The 18,697-nt window shown below is 44.1% G+C and overlaps 1 protein-coding gene and 1 long non-coding RNA gene across 17 annotated transcripts; one reads left to right on the top strand and one right to left on the bottom strand.

The window, feature by feature from the left end:
* Positions 1–2,185: 2,185 nt before the first annotated feature.
* Positions 2,186–18,447, bottom strand: LOC109647448 (protein phosphatase 1 regulatory subunit 12A). 14 transcript variants are annotated; one of them, XM_069528019.1, is made up of 25 exons: positions 18,034–18,447; positions 13,808–13,938; positions 13,440–13,558; positions 12,725–12,881; positions 12,428–12,572; positions 12,251–12,325; positions 12,059–12,138; positions 10,493–10,698; positions 10,232–10,356; positions 9,938–10,135; positions 9,743–9,825; positions 9,550–9,639; positions 9,268–9,369; positions 9,063–9,167; positions 8,879–8,969; positions 8,645–8,785; positions 8,452–8,554; positions 8,244–8,347; positions 8,058–8,117; positions 7,460–7,482; positions 7,283–7,346; positions 7,015–7,119; positions 5,569–5,619; positions 5,289–5,339; positions 2,186–3,468 (listed from the first exon to the last, which is right to left on the bottom strand). In XM_069528019.1, the coding sequence occupies exons 1-25, from the start codon at positions 18,307–18,309 to the stop codon at positions 3,382–3,384; spliced, it is 2,772 nt and encodes a 923-aa protein (XP_069384120.1). In that variant the 5' UTR covers positions 18,310–18,447; the 3' UTR covers positions 2,186–3,381. The 14 variants fall into 14 exon arrangements, with proteins under 14 accessions (XP_069384120.1, XP_069384121.1, XP_069384123.1 ...); XM_069528020.1 differs by having other exon boundaries at positions 9,938–10,132; XM_069528022.1 differs by having other exon boundaries at positions 9,938–10,132; positions 10,232–10,341.
* On the top strand, positions 10,735–14,561 carry LOC138410798 (uncharacterized). 3 transcript variants are annotated; one of them, XR_011243395.1, is made up of 5 exons: positions 10,735–10,838; positions 11,755–11,772; positions 11,872–11,978; positions 13,458–13,554; positions 13,769–14,561. It is a non-coding gene; the product is annotated as an uncharacterized lncRNA (long non-coding RNA). The 3 variants fall into 3 exon arrangements; XR_011243397.1 differs by having other exon boundaries at positions 13,763–13,903; XR_011243396.1 differs by lacking the exon at positions 11,755–11,772 and having other exon boundaries at positions 10,752–10,838.
* Positions 18,448–18,697: the final 250 nt, after the last annotated feature.

The following is an 18,697-nucleotide window of genomic DNA, read 5'->3' as shown; positions in this document are numbered from 1 at the left end:
CTCCTGTGTTAACTTTCTAATCTGTTTTGTGTTTAATTTTCAGAACATGTGCAATATATATATATATATATATTACTGATGTCCCATTATTACTGTAAATGGGGTTGCAGACAGGCTCTCCATGTCCTAATTCTTATGGGTGGAGGCTGAAACTATGTAATTGAATCCATTAATCTCTTCTAAATCATTCAGCAGTTGGCCTTTATCACATTATTTCCCATAATTCCTCAACTATTGCAGACCAGTAACACGGTGTAAATTGTCCAAAAAGAAGTGATTTTTCAAAAAATGGGATTAAACAAGGTTTTCTTAGAGAGAGTGAGTCTCCAGGGCTGATACTGAGGGTCCAGTATCAGCTTTAAAATGTGTTCAATGTGCTTTCCAACTATTTTTTTCATACAAGTATTATCATAGGAGATACACTTTGTTCTTTCAGATCAGCAGGATTTTAACTGGGCGAGAACCAGACCAGACACCGAATCTGTTTCCCATTTGGTGCTGGAGTCTCTACAATGATCTATGGTATCAAAAGCTGCAGAGAGATGCAGTAAAGAGGAGCACAGAGGTGGAGTCTGGATCCAAAGAAAGCAGAAGATCATTTACCACTTTAGTACGTGTTGTTTCAGTGGAGTGACAGGCCCTGGGGCGGCCTGCTGAGGTTCAGAAAGATTATTGTTAGACCAGAGGCCTGAAGCTGCTGAGTCCTAACTCTCTCCAGAAGTTCTGAAAACAATGAAGGGTTTGAGATTGTATGTTATCTAGAGACTCTGGATTAAGGTGCGACTTCTTCAAGACAGGTTTAACAATAACCTAAAAGCTGATGCATGTGGGACATTAATGATGAATCCACAGTATTCAGCACAGTACGTTTTAAATAGCCAGCGATCTTTGGTGAGAGGAGATGTCAAGGAGGAAGGTATAGTGGCTTTAATCTGTCTGGGACTCAACATAATGCTCACCTTGTTGTGCTGTAGAAGCCTGAGGAGCTGATTTTGTATCCAACTCAATACTATATCACTGGAGCACCTCATTAACTGTGGGTGGGCAAAACATGAAATTAAAGAATCAAATTTACAAGACAGGAACTCAAGATCAGGCAAACATGCAGAAGTCACTTTAATGCTGTGATAAAGTCAATACTTTTAGTGCTACAGTGAATATTAAACTAATTTCTATTCAATCAATGCACCAAGTTATTACACACAAAACATCTGGAGCAAATGAGGATTCAGGGCTTTGAAGCAGTTGCCCACTTTTCTTTCTTTTGGTAACCCAGTCTTTGTATAGTATTGTCTGAGGCTTAAATTATTCAGGTTTTTCTGGAAAACTAATTGTCAAAAAGAAAAAAAACTGCAATGCTGCAATGGAAAAGTCAGATTTGTCTCTTCAGCTGTAGCATTGTACGAGTTGCACCTCTTGGTGGTGCTGAGGAGCCGTTTGTGCAGCGTTTGGCATCATGCCGGGGGTCAGAGCCACAAACCTTGGGAAAAGCAGTGCTTTGTCCATATAAGGCTGCAATCCATCCGCTTCCCTCTTCCTCCCCAGCTCCCTTCCCCTGTCTTTCTCAGACCTGAGGGATATTTACAGAGAGAGTGCCTCAGCCAGCCGGCCCTTCCTTATTAGGAGCTCAGCTTGTTGTCAGTACTTCTACCCTACAGGACAGCGGTCCATCTCTATGTTTCAGATGAGACAAACAGATGGATTACTGTGTTAACTTCACCTAAGTTCAAAATGGACAAGAGAACTCCTACAGCCACACGCCTACACAACACTCATCCAGTGGCAATGGCAAATTTCCTACATGTTAGTCAAATCAGTCTTGATGTAGTCCATCTGGGAGCAGCAGCAGATTAACATTACAGTCCTTACATACTGTAAATACATTTGTGTTGCCCCGTTTCCTCGACTGGTGTGCGAGCATCGCAGCTGTTCTGTTTTTTCTCCCCTGTGATGTAGAACATCTGGCTGCCAGAGAACACAGTAACTGACACAGTACATACAGGGATGATACAGCAAAGTGTAGATGGAGCAGAAAAAAACAACAACCAGGTGAACAGAGATCACACAAGTGAACAGTGGGTACAGAGTTTAGTAAGGATCTAATGTGTTATCTTTATGTGTTCCAATACTTTTTATGAATAATCTGATGGAGGTGGATTCAATTTGATAATAACCAGGCAGTCGCTACAAACACACTTTTTTTATTAGGGTGCAGACATCCATTTAATATATTAGAAACCCAACATGTGAAAAAAGGCTACATGGAACTTTACTTCAAAAGGGTATTATTATTCAGGACTAATATTTATACACATGTAATATACATTTCTATGCTCCATTGCAAGAGAGGAATTGACAATGAAAAACTATGAAAATAATATATTTATCAACGGCAATCAGTAAAACCATTCATTGCATAATAGGCTTTGACAGAACAGCAATTTTCTAAATCATTGTGCAATGACCTCTGACCTTCAGCTATGGGTATCATCTCCCTCCACTTAAATGAGTGAGAGGGTGCTCTGAAGTTGTCTTGTCTGGAGGACGGGCGAGGCCTCGCAGATCTTTTATTGCTTCGCAGGGAGTAAAGTGCTGCGGTCAACTGACCTAAGAGCATGGAGTGTGTCTGTGGTCACAAAAAAAAATGTATATGGGGAGGTGCATAGGTGGAGAGGTAGGTGGGTTCAAACACTTGCATGTGGAAACAAAACAACCCAACAGAGCTTCATGGACTTCCCCCGTGTCGTCATGACGATGCCGAGCGTAAAGAGTCTGAAACGTGTTTCAGAGTTTAATAGAACACGCTGACACCTTCACTTCCAGACGACACGTTAGATCTGGACTGTGAGTGGGGTAAATGTGTGAGTGTGTGAGTGTGTTCACAAAAAATACTAAGTGGGAGCTTTAAGGCCCAAGCTGCCTTGTGCGCTCAGTGGAATGTGCATTGAGGAAGTATGTGATGCACGCATAGGAATGTGTGTGCACATTCGGATTCCCATGATGCACAGTTGTAGTACATGTTGTGTGTTGTGTGTGTTCCACGAGCCGTGGGCATTTCGGCCGTCGTCAAGTCTCACATTGCTCTTGCTGGAGCCTTTGTGCCGTCGGTCTTCCTGTGACAAAAGGCCGATAAGGCACACTGAAGCCGCTCCAGCTGTTCAGAGAGGCATCACAATCCAAGTCAAGTCTTGGTTGCTCGTATACGTAAGGACATTCTGCTACTTCTCTCCCCCCTCTCGCTCTTTGGCACTGAGGAGGAATGTGTGAGAGGAGGGAGGGAGGGATGGAGGGATGGATGGAAGGGGGAGGAGGGGGTTCCCTGCTCTTCATGTGTGTGTCTCTCTCTCTCTCTCGCTCTCTCTGAGACACTCTCCCCACCATCTATTTGGAGAGTTTGCTGATGACACGGATCAGTGCTCCATTTTCATCTTTAAGACGCTGGTTATCTGCTCTCAGGTCCACCAGAACCTGGAGGTGAAAATTCAGATCACAACAAAATCCAAAATATAAAGCCAGATTCTAATTCATTATATGGTTTTATAGCTTGTTTTGGAATCTAAGATTATACGTTATATCTTCAGAGCAGAGTTTTGACTGGTGACAAGACAAACTCAGGTGTTAACTAGTAATATAAGATCACTTTGACCCTGTTCAGACGTGGTATAAACATCTGTCCTGAGTGATCGGATTACAAGTAGACAGCTCAGGCCAGAAGGCACCCAAAAATGCATTCTGAGATCTGATCACTCAGACCTCATTGGGAGGGGGTCTGGGACTCATGTGGCCCCATTTTTTAACAGTGTGAATGCAAATGCATCCTGGGCCACAAAATGAAGGACCAACTACTCAGCTGACATTGACTCTGACCCGCTGCAGTGTCACAATGAATCAAATATACTTATAAGCTTCTCACTGACCACAAGTTTATTGTTTGTAGCCACAATATCAACACTGATTTCTATTTTGTCAAATGGTTAAAATCTTATTCCATAGCAAAGCTGTGCACAGTGCATTGATTCACCCAGCGCCTCCTGACTCCACTCTCTCTCTCTCACTCTAGCTGACAGAAACACACACAAACACATGCATCTCCATGACGTCAGGATGTTCCATTGAATTACATGGATTTCCTGCAGACGTACTCTGACCTTCACCAAAGTTACTACTTGCCTAACCTGAACCGTTACTTTAACCTAAACCCAACCTTCATCTAACCTTAAAACCTCTTCACTTCAATTTACAATGAGGACTTTCTTTTTAGCCCCATACAGAAGACAACTGTGTGACTGTGAACATATTAAGGTCAACACAACATGAGGAATACCTGGACCCCCCCCCCCCCCCCAACCACACAGATAACGGAAAGATTTACAAACTCAGACTGGGTAAAAACAACACCATTTGGTATTTGCTGACGTACTTGGGAAGTCAGATCTGATCACAAGTGCTCACAGGAGACACATCCAGGAAGCATTTTAATGTCAGGTGTGAACAGACGAACCAGATTTCTCAGGACGGATTTTAATACAGGGTCTGAACAGGGCATTTGCTCCTCAAGTGCGTGTCCCAGTAAGCTCAATACTAAGAATCTGCACTCCTAAATGTAATGTAGCAATGCTACAAATTATACCTGTAACTGCACTAAAAAACTTATAATTGTATTCATCAAAAGTATTAATACAAATGCATTAAAAGCTAAGTTGACATGTTTAAAAGGAAGCAGGGAAATTAATACATCTCAAGAAAGATAATTGAAAGTTGTTTTAAAACCATTAAGACAGTGACATCTTGCTGCTGCACCGCTGGTTAGCAGGAGCCATATTATACTATTTGAATTTGGTGATAAGTGGTAAGTGTACAAACAAAGTACAGGGAGTATCATTTCATTTGTTACCCATGAAGCTCCTTCTATAGAGCCTCAAGAATGTGGCTATGAGAAGCTAAACTGATAATCAGATGCTTACATGTGGTACATTTACCAAAACTGTGGAATGTTTATTACCTAGATTCATGTGTAAAACAATTCATGTTTGACTCCTCAAAAACCTTAATAATGTCTGAATAAAACAAAAGGTTTGTGATGGAGAACTAACAATAACAGCACAGAAATAGTTTCTAATGATACAATGAATGTTACAGTAGAGAGTATACTTTGTGTAACAGCTCTCTCTACAGTTTGCTTCCTCCATGATGCCGAACCGCACAAGCTACAGCCAAGCTAATCAAGCGGGCGCATGCAAAGTGTCTGTGGCCATGATGAATATTGGTTGTGAATATAATCTCCTCACCTTTAACTCCTCCTCCAGCTCTGCCATTCGCCGCTCCAACATCCTCCGGTCCTGATGCCAGGGAAACGTGAGGAAGGGTGGGTGGGGGTGGGGGTGGGGCAGAAAGGAAGTGGTGAAGAGGAGGAGGAGGAGGGACCAGAAAAGTTGAGTGAAAACTGGTGAGAAAGTGGTTTCGAGTGGGGAGGAGAGAGCCTCAACAGACAGCAGGGGTGGCAGTAGTGAGGGCAGATGAAGCCACGAAAAACAACAACATGGAATAACATCGGTAGAGAAGTGTTACCTTTCTCTCCAGATCCAGCAGGGCAGAGCAGTCGGTGAAGCGCTCCTGTCTCTGTTGGACAAAACAAACCAGTAATATTATTACCACCATTACAACTAGAAAGATCAACAGAAGGGCTATGTGCAAATAGTCATTATGAACATTGAAGCCTCAACCAGCGATATGGATGAATGTTTCACTTGATTATATTTTCACCTCCACCAAAGAGCTTATGTTTTCTCCCCTGTCCTTTTGTTTGTTGAACAAATATGGATTTCCATGACATTTAATGAAAGGTTGAGGTAAAGGTCAGGGAAGAACCCATGGAATTTTTGGTGTGGATCTGGATCAGGAGTCGATCAGGATCCAGGACTTTTTTAAACTTTCTTCAACATTTTCACTGTTACCAGGATAATAATTCATGGATTATGATGAAAATCAGGCACATTTAGGAAACTGATATCTATGTGTGTGAAATTTGTTGCAGCTTGATTGTATTTAAGGGGACTGTTGGGCCTTGGCGGAGGTATGCGCTCTACTGATTCTAATTTAAGTGGGACTATGCCTCTTCCACTTATCTTTGTGTTTTTTAAATAATAAATAAAGGTTTTCATTTACTAAAATAAAGGTAATTTCTTCTTGCTAATCATACAAAGTCTTTCTATTAACTGTCTTGCGTCAGCTGCTTTAGAGACATCATCATCTGCAGGTGATCTGACCGGGAATGAAGCGACAAGCAGGGAACAAAAAACATGGCTGTGTTCACAAAACTCTATATAAGGAATTAGACTAAAAAAGAACAAGCTGGACACAGGTCATCCCTTCATCCTGCAGCTGTCTAAATCTGCATTTTTTTCTTTGTCTGCACACAGCATCATGGTTGTTGGCTCTCAGATCTGCAACACTGATTGTACTCTTTTTCTCATGGTGCATTGCGGCGTCATTTAGGGTTTGAAAAGGGAATAATTATCAAACTGAAAATGCTGAACACTCTATAGAATGAATAGTTTAATGTAATGAATTATGTCTCATTCTGAGGGTCAATGTTCTTCTTGTTCTTACTTTGGGACAAAAACTTATATGAAATCTAAAAGTGACCTGAATGGCATAACTGAACTGGATGGATCAGTAATGTTACTTGCTAAGGTTTGCAAATACTGGCATAAAAAAGCTGCCATATGCTAATGGTCATACCTGATCATGTAAGGCAAAACCCCTGACTGTGTGTTGATGAGAGTACAGGTGCATTCAACTGTGAGCTGGTGATTTTTCATCAAGAGAGTAGAGTTTGGGTAGATCGTCTGATAAGAACTAGCTTGATGAACTGAATATGGACTAAAAACAAATGACACAGTGATGGAGACTTTTGATTTCTGGTTTTACCATTTTGAAACTCTTGCTTTTGTCTTTGCATGAAGAAGATTACTACGACACATTGTGTTGAACTCGGCGTGTCTGTGTTGTCACCTGTGTGGCCTTTTCCAGGTCCAACCTAGTCTGACTGATAATCCTCTGAGTGTCCTGCAGCTGAGATTGGAGCTGGCTGTTTTCTCTGGAGACCTCCTCGAACAACTGCAACGCACAGAAACGCGCGTGCACACGCGCACACGCACGCACACGCGCACACGCACACACACACACACACACACACACACACACACACACACAAGTAAATAACTGGCACAAAAAGAGAATCACCTAGAGTGACTCTTCATTATCAGCCCTGTCTGCTGACCTTTTTGAAATCCTTAGTCTCAGATTCTCCTCCCAGGGTGCGGTCATTACTGGATGCAACCGACCTGCGTGGACGAAGAGAGCAGAGGTCAGAGATACGGCTGCTATCATAGACACTGTGCTGACAGAATGAAGAAGGGCGATGATAAATCAGATAGGTCAAAGTCTAGAGTCATACCTGGAACTCAAGTGTTGGTCTGTCTGTAAACAAGAGGAAAAACAAATTATGGCTTGAGTGTTACAGTGACCACACACACAATTATAGGTCATTTCTAGGCATTTTACGTAGACTTACATTAATTTCCTGGAGCTTTTCCCTAACCCTGACCTTAACCACTGACCCAAAATCTGCTTTTTTCCCCTAATTGGAGACACAATTAACAATTTTTAGTCTAACATGTGTCCTTCTTAGGAGCTTGTACTAACTTCCATTCATTGTGAAAAACTTGTCCAAAACCTTATCCCTAAACTTACAAACCATGCCTAATCCTAACCTAACCAGTAAATCTTTACCATAAGCTTTTCTGCATAGAGACCAGTCTATGGTCCCCATGAGGTCTACTGGTCCTGACATACTATGTTACACTTATGCTGGAAAAGGTCCTGAAGAGGTCTCTCACACACACACACACACACACACACACACACACACACACACACACACACACACACACACACACACACACACACACACACACACACACACACACACACACACACACACACACACACACACACACACACACACACACACACACACACACACACACACACACCTGTGGATCCAGCCCACTGCCTGAGAACTCTTCCTCTCCACTTGGATCATTGTCATCACTCTGCAGGGGACAAAGACACAGCCACAAGTATTATGACTGCTGACTTGGTCTTTTTCTTGTTAGCAGTGGTCTGTTATCCATCCTGCATCAGTTTGTATAGATATAAAAGATGTCTTGTGTGTTTACCTCCCCGGTCCTCTGGGCCTTCCTTCTGGCCCGAGCTTGTCTCCTCTCCCTGCGCTCCCTGGCCCATCGCATAGTCTCACTCTCCCCTGTGTTGGCCTCCACATCTGGAACAAAGCCAGACAAGCAGTCGTTAAACTCTGAATTGAATATCTCAACAAACTTTCAGGTTCCACATTTAGCTAGGAACAAGGGAAATGGTGGTACATACCTCTCCTGTCAGAAGCCTGAGGCCGCGGAGTGCCAGCGGGTTGCGTGAGGCCCAGCAGGTCTGACTTCTGCAGGCTGGCAATACGAGACCTCCAGCTCACTTCCTGTAAACACAATATCCCCCGCTATGTGATGTCACATGACGTTATATAAGCTCAGCCAACATGCAGCTATAACTAAAATAAGGCTCTCACCCCTTCCTCTCCCTTCTTTGCTTTTGCTTCCTTCTCTTTCTCTTCCTCCTCCTTCTTTTCTCTCCCTTTGTTGTCCGTCTTGTTGGTTTGGCTGGTTTTCATCGTCTTCTCCGCTTCCTGCAGATCTGTTAGCGTCACCCCCTTCATATGAAAGACAGATAACTCTATATTACTGCCAAACAGCACCAGAGGCTTCCTCCTCATCTTCCTCCTCTCACAAGCGGGAGTTTGTACCTGAGTTGAACGGCGGGACTGGCGGGCGTGTCTGGAGCGAGCCTTCCTCTGTGCCTCTGCTTCTTCATCCCGCACAGGTGTCAGATAAGATCTAGACAAGTCAATCAAACTTTAAGCCACAAAGCAGCACAAAAGTATCACAACATCCACTGCAATAACACACAATACAACAGCTGACGCTTACTTGCGCCTCTGCTTGGTTTCCTGCTCGCCCGTGGTCATGCTCTGAGAGAAGTTGGAGGTGGTGACGGCAGACTGATCCTTCTTCTCTGTCTGTTCCTGAGGAAATCTACAGGAGAGAGATAAGAGCTGGCTGTCAGATCTTGTAGGTAAGTGGGAAAAATGTTCCAGGAAACTTGAACGCAGTAAAGAGAAGAAAACCAATTAACCTCTGTGCCAAGACACTATTAAGACGGCTGAGTCCAGAGGAGCTTGTTCCTATGCTCGCTGAGGTCAAGGTGGGGTCATCCAGTCTCTTTCCATAAGATGAGCTGGAAACAAGACGAAACCCATTGGAAACAAAAAAGTTTCTTTCTTTCACAACAACACGTACACATACACACAACTAGTGTTCGGTTTTTGGGGGGGGGGGGTGGGCTGTAACAAGCTGTGACATGGCAAAAACAGTCATGCAGACAAATGCAAGACGAGCGGTGGGCAGCGTGACTAACCTGTGAAGCAAATAGGGGGTGGAACTAGTGAGATCATGTCCTGTTTGACTATGAAGGCGTCGGGTGTAAGAGGAGCTACGGCTTAGCCAACTGAGAGAGAGAGACAGGGTAACAAGGGCACATACTGTGGGCAGCAGAAAAAAAATTATTCTGGTTTCACGAGTGCAAAAGCGCACAAAGAGCACAAGCCCACCTGTTGGAGTTGTCAGGGCTGTTGTCGGGAATGCTGAAGAGTCTCCGCGTAGGAATAGGCGGGACCCTGGCGAGCTTTGGCTCCTGACAAAAAGGGGTGAGACCAGTTCATGAGTTATTTATGTGACCCAGAGACAAATAAATCTTTTTTGGTCTGTCATACTAGATTCACGTGTCATGCTGCGGTGGCGCGTACCTTGGTGTCAGCCTCTGAGCTGAGGCGAGGGCTGGATGCAGAGCGGGTCATGCCCAGGCCTGACACTGGAGGTCTGCTGGGGTCCGGGCCGGAGTCAGACAGTCCGGCCGTGCCTAGAGTCACCGAGCTGCCAGCCTTCCTCAGAGACGTTCTCCAGGAGACCGGGGCCTCAGTGGTTGTGGGTTTGCTTGGTTCCTGCTACACAGCCAGTAAGATTCACCACGTCTGTTATTAAATCGCATCGCGCAGCTAAAAACAGACATTAGATGTTTAGAAAATTGCTCTTCATGTGACCTTTTTCACTTGGCCTGTAGCAGTGCCCGCTGACATGGAGGTAGGGAGCAGGCTGGTGGTGTTGCGTTTGTTGTTCAAGTTGTTTATGATCTCTCTGTTTTTTGCTTTTTCTGCAAGAAACAAATCTGCATTCAGCAAATCCCTTTTAGAATCATAAAACTCTGATTTGATAAAACATAATAGTTCTTGCTCTCTAAGATAATGATAAGCATCAACACCACAGATTTCTGTTAAAGTAGAAACAGTAGCAGCGTCTCTCACCCGACTCAGCATCACTCTCGGATTCGCTCTCCTCCTCGGAGCTGGAGCTGCTGGAGGCTTTGGCCTGGCTCTGAGGCTGAACCTGTCCCACCTGGCTTTCCTCCTCCTCATCCTCAGCCGGGCTGCTCTGCAGGGCAGGGGGTGGGTGCTTCTCCCGCTCATGGAGGCAGATCTTGTCCTTGCTGCTCATACGAGAGATAGAAGTCCTGCAGGGGCGGGGCCAAGGTGGGGTGGGGGTGGAACACAGGTGGCATGCAGGGAGCTGATCAGTGAGGGCACTCATTCCACGTGCAGCCAATTAGAGCAAGCATGCGCCGATCAACACACCAGTGGGCTGTGATGTCACGTGAGTTTTTTACTTCACTACGTCGTCACTTCACACAACAGGTTTCGTCTAAATCACTTGTTTAAGAGTCTTTTCTTCCCATGTGATGATGGAAACCTCACACAAGCCCACAGGGATAAAACAGCAGCACAGCACGCACACAGACAGCAACAATTACCGTGTCCCAATTCCATAATAGTTATATACAGTATTTCTGTACAACAAATGTATGTTTTTTTCCAGTTTGTATAATCGAAATCAGAGTTGCATTATGGGAGTATGGCGTACCTTGAACCAGCCTTAGACGAGTTTATTTGCACATTGAAACTTTATTTGGACACTTTGCTGTGTGAACAAATTTTATACACATATCCTTTAAAATAAGTGTGTGTACAATAATTTGGGACACAAATTACCGTTGTATCTGGGTACACTGACCATTGAGATTATTATTGCAAATTACAGAGCTGGATGGATTTATACCTCTGTCATTTTTGTCTGCGTTTGTTTATTAGCAAGATATACAAAAAATTAAAAATTTTATTCCATGAAATGGAACGAGGGTGTGGGCATGACCCAAGGTCATCCAGGATTTTTTCTTCCCTTTCTTTAACAATGACAGAAAAGGTGTTTTTGGACATTTCCACAGATTTCCCAAGGAATCATTTATGGGTCTTAATGAAAACACATGCCTGATGTGTTTAGGAAACTGATATAGAAAAAAACATTAATGTTAATTTAACCATAATTTGTGGATTTAATAGAAAACAATATATATATATGTAAAACATATAAAATCATATAATAATAATGGTATTAAATACAATAATTTCTCTTTGATTACTTTATTTTTTACTTCTATTGCTCTGCTTAATGACAGTAGAGATGCTCTTATAAGATTATCTATCTACAAATATTTATCTTTGCTTCATATCAGGAAACCATGCTGATTTTGGTGAGTATCCTTTATTCTTTATGTCTCTGTACAGTTAGTATTTAGTATGAAAATGGGACACAGTAAGCGTCAGTGTTACTGACCGCTACATCTATCCAGGTCAACATCGGTGGATAGAAGTACGGTGGTTCACAGGATTATTGGGACTGCTAACATCATGACTGCATGCAACCAACTGATACAAGGATTGCTGGGATTCAGCTGAGGTACAGCGTAGCATGTGCCCACTCGCGCGCACACACACACACTCACTCACACTCACACACCCCAACACACTGGCACTGACCTGCGTGCACGAACTGGTACCATGGAGATTTGTGAGTTGGTCTCAATAACAGGAGTCTGTTTCTCTTTCTCACTGCGTAACTGAAGAGAAATATAAACACACATAAACATAGAGAACGTTTGCCGCTGTAACACTATCAATCATATCAGGTTTATCTAACGGAGTGAGATGGTTGTGTGAAGGCAGACTCACGGCGTTCTGTTTCTTCTGTAGCTCCTCCAGAGTGTCCACGAGCTTCTCATCCGCAACATCTAGAGGTGTTTGGCCCTACAAGGACATTCACAGCAGATTTATAAGTCGTGGCACAAGTTAAGGTTTCAATCACAGGCTTGATGCCAAGGAGAGGTTGTAGGTCTGTCTGCTGCTCACCACGTTGTTGACGGCACCCATATCACACATGTTGTCAGCGAGCAGGGTGCACACCTCCTCCTGCCCCCAGTGAGTGGCTGCATGCAGGGGTGTCCAGCTGTCAATGTCCCTGCTGTCCACGTCCACCCCGCACTGCAACAGCACCCTGAGCCAGGTGAGGAAGAGAGGGAAGAAAGAACGAGAGAAACACCCAACATGGGGCCGAATGAGGAATAAGGTTATGAGTAAAAGGTCGGACAGAAGCTAAAAAGCCATCATTGCCGACATGTGTCTGTGTGTGTGTGGACTGATGCTCACTTCAGGACTTCGATGTAGCCCTTGGCGGCAGCGACGTGCAGAGCGGTCGCCTTGGTGTTAGGATGAGGTGTGAGAGTACCTCCTCCTGCCAGCACTGCCATGGCGTCCTGGAGCATGATCCTCTCCTCTTCTTTCCGGGCCTTGTCCACGTCTATCTCTGTAACCCACATATGAACACACAGATGTACTTTAGAGTTTGAAAACAGAAAATCATTCCCCTTTTACAAGAAACAGAAAAACTATTCAGCATACATGTTTATTTTATACGTCATCTGTGGTTTCAGTTGCACTTAGAAGTCAGCATTTGTGTGCATTTGACACCCTTCATCCGTTGAGAGCGAGGCTGGTTTTTAAGTGACTGATTGTAAACACAGGACAAAAATGCAAATAAAGTTTTGGGACTATACATCTATGAGGAGGTTTAAGAGACGTTCATCTCCAGATTTTTAGTCCATGTAGCCTGAGCTCTCTTGATTTCCCTACCTTAACATCCAAAACCAAAAGATATTAAATGTGTTATGATATGAAACATAAAGCAAATCTGATCATTTTAACAATTATGTTTATGCAATTATGATTATATACTGCACATGTAGTAAAATTCTCACATAAGCAGTAGTTTTGTCATATATTGTAGTTTATATTATTATTATATTAGTAGTCATATAACTGTGACCTGACAAAGTGTTAATGTGCGTACACAACGATCCCTTACCTTGTTTTTTGATTTCAGCTTTAAGAAGTCTCTCCATGGCGTCTTCTGTGGCCACGTCCAGAGGAAGCTCTCCTTCACTGTTCACCGCCCCGACGTGAGCGCCATGCTCTATCAGGTACCTTCACAAAGAAAAACATTGAGTCAAGAGTTTAAACTGCAGCAGTAAAAAGAGGAAACAGTATAAACAGGCAGTGAGTCCAAAAGATTGAGAAAAGTCAGAGTAGTCAAGAGAAAACTTTCCCAGAATGCCTGCACTCACTAAACATGAACACACACACACACAAGTATGTGCATAAATTGACTTCACTGTCTTATAATCAAAGCAACAGTGACGTGATGATGTCAATGTGGCCATGGACAGCACTCACTTGGTGATCTGAATGAAGCCGCAGGACGCTGCAGCGTGCAGAGGAGTCCAGCCCTCGTTGTCCCCTCTGTTGACTTCACTCCCGCTCTCCACCAGAAACTGCACCATCTCAGCATTTTCATCAATGCAGGCCTGCCAGAGGACACAGGACACAGAGCCACGTGATGGATCGCTCTACAATGTTTGCTGTTTATCATAAGAATCCCCACTGCACATGTTTAAAGACAGAAGCCAGGCTGCACACGTCAGTCAGTGGTCCAGTTACAGTCAGGAAGGTCTTTGAGCCCCTTTGGTTTGTTGTGGAAGAAAAAACTTAGGACACTTCCACAATTTACAACAGTCAACTAAAGCACTGGCGGCTGAAACAATGACTACTGTGTCTACTTGTTATAATGACGTTCTGTTAAGTGGGCTGCTCAAGGCCCTCAAGTACTTTCCAAAACAGTCATTTTGTGGCATGAGTGAATAGCGAATCCATTTATCTGCGTTTCCTGAGGCTGCTCCTGCAAAGATCCCAATGTGATGCAAAACGAGTCCCGAGATGAATCCCATGAGAACCTCAAGGTCCTTTTTTATGATATGCTGCTTTAATTTCAGCTATCATTGATGAGAAAAATAATACTGAGATGGTCAGAGGTTGTTTCCCTTTTGTTGACAAAAATAAAGGTTTTATGGTTCAAATATTGAAATTTTTTGACAGTATGCACAAGTAACTAATTTAAAATCAGATAATAAAGCAAAGGTTTGTTCCCTCATGGTTGATGCACTTATTACTAATGTAAATGTTTTTTTCATTTATCAACTGATTCGTCTCTTGTTTCTTTTTAAAAGGGGAACAGTGTCGTAAATTCAAGGTAATGCCAACATTTCTCCAATTTGATTTTTTTTTTAATTCGATTTTGTGTTTTAGTTTGTATTTTCAATTCAATTTTATTTGTGTAGCGCCGAATCATAACATGCATTATCTCAAGGCACTTTAGATTGTAAGGACGATACCTTAACAATTGTAGAGAAACCCAAAAAATCCATATTTTTTCAATAAATAAAAAGTATCACAAAAAAGGCAAGGCCATTATACTGTATGTTTTGAAACTGTGGATGGAAATAACACAAAACAGGAAAAAAGTAGCAAATCCTCACATCTGTGAAACTAAACAGAGAATATTGCTCACTTTTAATTTATAAATTGCAAAAAAATTATCAATGAGGAAAAAAGCTGTAAATTAACATCACATTGTTGACGCTAACAACATTTAAGTTTCAACTCTTGTTTTAATAAAATAGGATTTAAGCACCAATTATAGATTGAAAACAATCATGCAAGGGGCTCTGTGAGGCTGTAGTGTACTTGGAGCTAAATGCTAACAATAAAGTGTCAACAGGCTCACAGTTATTATATTAAAATGTCTGTAGCAATGTTGTTTGGACACAACATTCAAAACCCACAAATGTCGACGTCATTATGGGGCTATATAAGTCCGCAGGTCACCAGAGTCAATTGGCTTCATCCTTTCACAGCCATTCAACACTTAAGCTGCTTTCAGACATGCACTGGGCTCCACAGATCCTCCGTATTTTCTCCGGAGGAGGTGCATCTGTAAACGCAAATGTCCGACTGAGACGCTCCACAGTTTCAAACTATCCGCCTGACCTCTTAGTGTAAGGTCAGTAGAAATCCAGGAGAAGTCAGTATGTGAACACAGCATTCAGTCTGGACTGAAATGGACCAACAGACGGACAGCACCATCCCTGCAGCTGTATATCACTGACATGACTGTAAAACACTGAAGAGGACATTACAGAAGCAGACTACACTCTCAAACAGGCTTTCCTGCTGTGTATTATCATTGCAGCTACTGTGCAGGATGTCACAGCAGCAAGTATCCGTACCTCACAAAGAAGCCGGTGCATCAGGCCCGTCTTCAGCCACATAAGAGGCTTTGCTTTTGGGCTAAATCACCTTATCTCAAAGCTGCTACGAGTCTCCGCCCTCCTCCGTAATATGAGATAATTAGTCGTGGAGTGTGGTGGGAAAAAAACGGAACAAAAATATGGTCACTGTAAGACCCTGAGATGAGGCTCATAGTATGGGCTGCAGCCAAGTCAAAAGCAGGCTTCACTCTCTTCAGAGGGGGGAGCCCCTATGAAACAAGTGGGTGCTTCGAGCGGAATGAATGAATGAACAGAGGGCATTTCTTGCACCCCTGCACGTTTAAAGGGTGCACATACAGCCTCCCAGCAGACTCCTTCACTGGGTCATCAAGTGACTCATTGTGGAAGTGGCCCTTGACAACAGCAGCCTGTGCTGTTTGAGGAATTTTTTCCATTTCTTCATCCGAAATCCCTAAAGTCCCCTCCATTGGGGAATTGGCAAAAGGAAGAAGGAGAAAGAGAGAGAGAAAGTGAGAGACAGCGAGGAGGAGAAACAGAGGAAGAAGAGGAGGAGGAGAAGGAGGAGGGGGGAGGGGGAAAGGAGAGAGAACGAGTAGCAGAGAAGACAAAAAGGCTTTGGATGCAGGGGATGGAAAGTTTGGAGAGTGTGGGCCTATATTTAATTCAGGTTGCCAGGCGACCGGTGAGCAACAGGGGAGAGAGGGATGGAGGGCAGGAGAGAGGGACCACACCGGGTGACGCTCCAGCACGTGGACCAGAAGAGGGTACCACGTAACCCAACGTCCGCACGTAACCCAACGTCCGTGCTCATCTGACCTGGTCACGGGGACAGCGACTTCATCACACACACACACACACACACAGTTTGGCTGAAACAGAGAGGGAAACACCTCTGATGACATCACCTCGAGACACACACACACACACACACACACACACACACACACACACACACACACACACACACACACACACACACACACACACACACACACACGCACACGCACACACACGGGCCTGCTGAGCAAAAATTCAGCTCCAGTGGGCTGGAAAAAAAATGTAAAAAGCACAACAACCATCTTTTTTGTTCATGTTGACAAGCGTGTGCATAGATGCCAAAGGTGAAATGTCATCCAACAGTGAGTTCGGCGCAACGCGAAAGGGGCAGCGGCGTGTTTATGACACAAGGCATCATAAAAGCAGAGGAAATAGTGCATCACCGAGGGGCTCGTGTGACAGTGATGTTGTCCAGACCGCTCGGCTGTGTTATGACTTCAGTGGAGGGGAGGGAGGGAGCTGCATTAAGGCTGGAACATGCACTGGAGGAGGCAGTGCAGCCTATTTGGGGCATAAACTGCAATATAAAAAAACTGAAGGTTAAAGCACACGCAGCTGGCCTGTTGATGGGTTGTTGTGGTGGTTTATAAATCAACAGGCTGTATACACTCCTCCTCCTTGACAAATGTATACAAATCAGTGATCAGATAAAAGTGCCCTGAATTCATTGAGTAGCTTAAAACTCCCTGAATTCATCAATCAGATGTTAGACATGTCCATGATTCATTGATCAGATGTTAGACACCTCCCTGAATTCATTGATCAATGTTAGACATCTCCCTGAATTCATTGATCAGATGTTAGACACCTCCCTGAATTCATTGATCAGATGTTAGACATGTCCATGAATTCATTGATCAGATGTTAGACACCTCCCTGAATTCATTGATCAGATGTTAGACACCTCCGTGAATTAATTGATCAAATATTAGACACCTCCTTGATTTCATTGATCAGATGTTAGACATCTCCCTGAATGCATTGATCATATATTTAAAACCTCCCTGAATGCACTGATCAGTGTTTGGAGCCTCCAGCACGGACTGTCTGTCACAACCCTGTCAGTGTGTATCTAACAACGTCTCCAGTTTGCTGCTGTGTCCCGCTGGGCTACAGACAGAAGATAACTGAACAGAGCAGATGATCTCACCGACCAACAGACTCTTCACCGACCAACAGACTCTTCACCAAACTGAGCCTCCTGCACTCAGGCCACAGACGCTGCTGCTGCTGCTGCTGCTGCTGCGAAGTTTCAATAAAGTTTTATTTTATTTACTGCGGAGGCCGCTACGTTAAAAAACAACGGGGATCTTTAGACTAACGTAAAGTGCGTTAACGCTTGCGAGGCTCATTAAAGGATAAACCTCCGCCGCTAGTCAGCGACGGTTAGCAGCAGCTCCGGGTTCACACACGGCTGGTTAGTTAGTTGGTTGGTTGGTTAGTTAACTGGTTAATAAAACTAGCTGTTGGTAGTTGGAGTAATGTTAAACTTCCTACCTGATGCAGAGCTGTCAGCCCGTCGATGTTGGCGTGGTTGATGTCGGCTCCCTGCCGGAGCAGCGCCGCCACCTCCTCCCGGTCTCCGGCGGAGCAGGCGGCCATAAACACGGCTCCCTGCGCGAACCGGACTTTCGTGCGCCGCGTCCCGGAGCCGCTCGAGGTCTCCCGGGCCTCGGGGCCCGTCCGATCCGTGTCCGAGCCCAGCCATCGCTGCAGCTGATCCTGCCGACGCTGTTTGGCAGCTTCGGACCGGGAATGGTCAGTGGCCGCCATCTTCCCTGGTCTGTCCCGGACACATTCAGCTCATGGTACGAGGAGCAGAAGCGGAGTGGAGGGTTTGGATTGAGCCTCTCCTCCCCCGGACTGCGCCGCCTGGTGGAGACTCGGTGAAGCTGAAGCGGTGAACTTCTGGACCAACTTCTGTCTGAGTGGCAGCCACATGCTGCCTTTAGGTGCTGCTCGGAAATGTGTCCTCCAGAGGAAAGCATGGTCTTTTCTCCTCTTTCCTTGAATGTGGGTTACAAGCAACTCACTCTACACAACAAGTTATCAGCCGATAACAACAGAGCAAAACAAACAAGGAGCACATGTGAGAATGAACCTACATAGTCTGAATAAGACAAATAACTCATTATATATGTGACATACATCATATATAATA

This window comes from Paralichthys olivaceus, chromosome 7 (genome assembly GCF_024713975.1).
Source record: "Paralichthys olivaceus isolate ysfri-2021 chromosome 7, ASM2471397v2, whole genome shotgun sequence".
Classification (NCBI taxonomy): Eukaryota; Metazoa; Chordata; class Actinopteri; order Pleuronectiformes; family Paralichthyidae; genus Paralichthys; species Paralichthys olivaceus.
This window is presented reverse-complemented; position numbering and strand designations above follow the sequence as displayed.

Excerpts from the sequence above, each read along its gene's own strand:
- LOC109647448 (XM_069528019.1), bottom strand. The coding sequence starts at position 18,309 with ATGGCGGCCACTGACCATTCCCGGTCCGAAGCTGCCAAACAGCGTCGG. Across the intron at positions 8,786-8,878 it reads AGTCCCGCCGTTCAACTCAG|GGGGTGACGCTAACAGATCT; the intron begins GTACAAACTCCC and ends TTTCATATGAAG. Across the intron at positions 3,469-5,288 it reads AGCTGGAGGAGGAGTTAAAG|GTTCTGGTGGACCTGAGAGC; the intron begins GTGAGGAGATTA and ends TTTCACCTCCAG.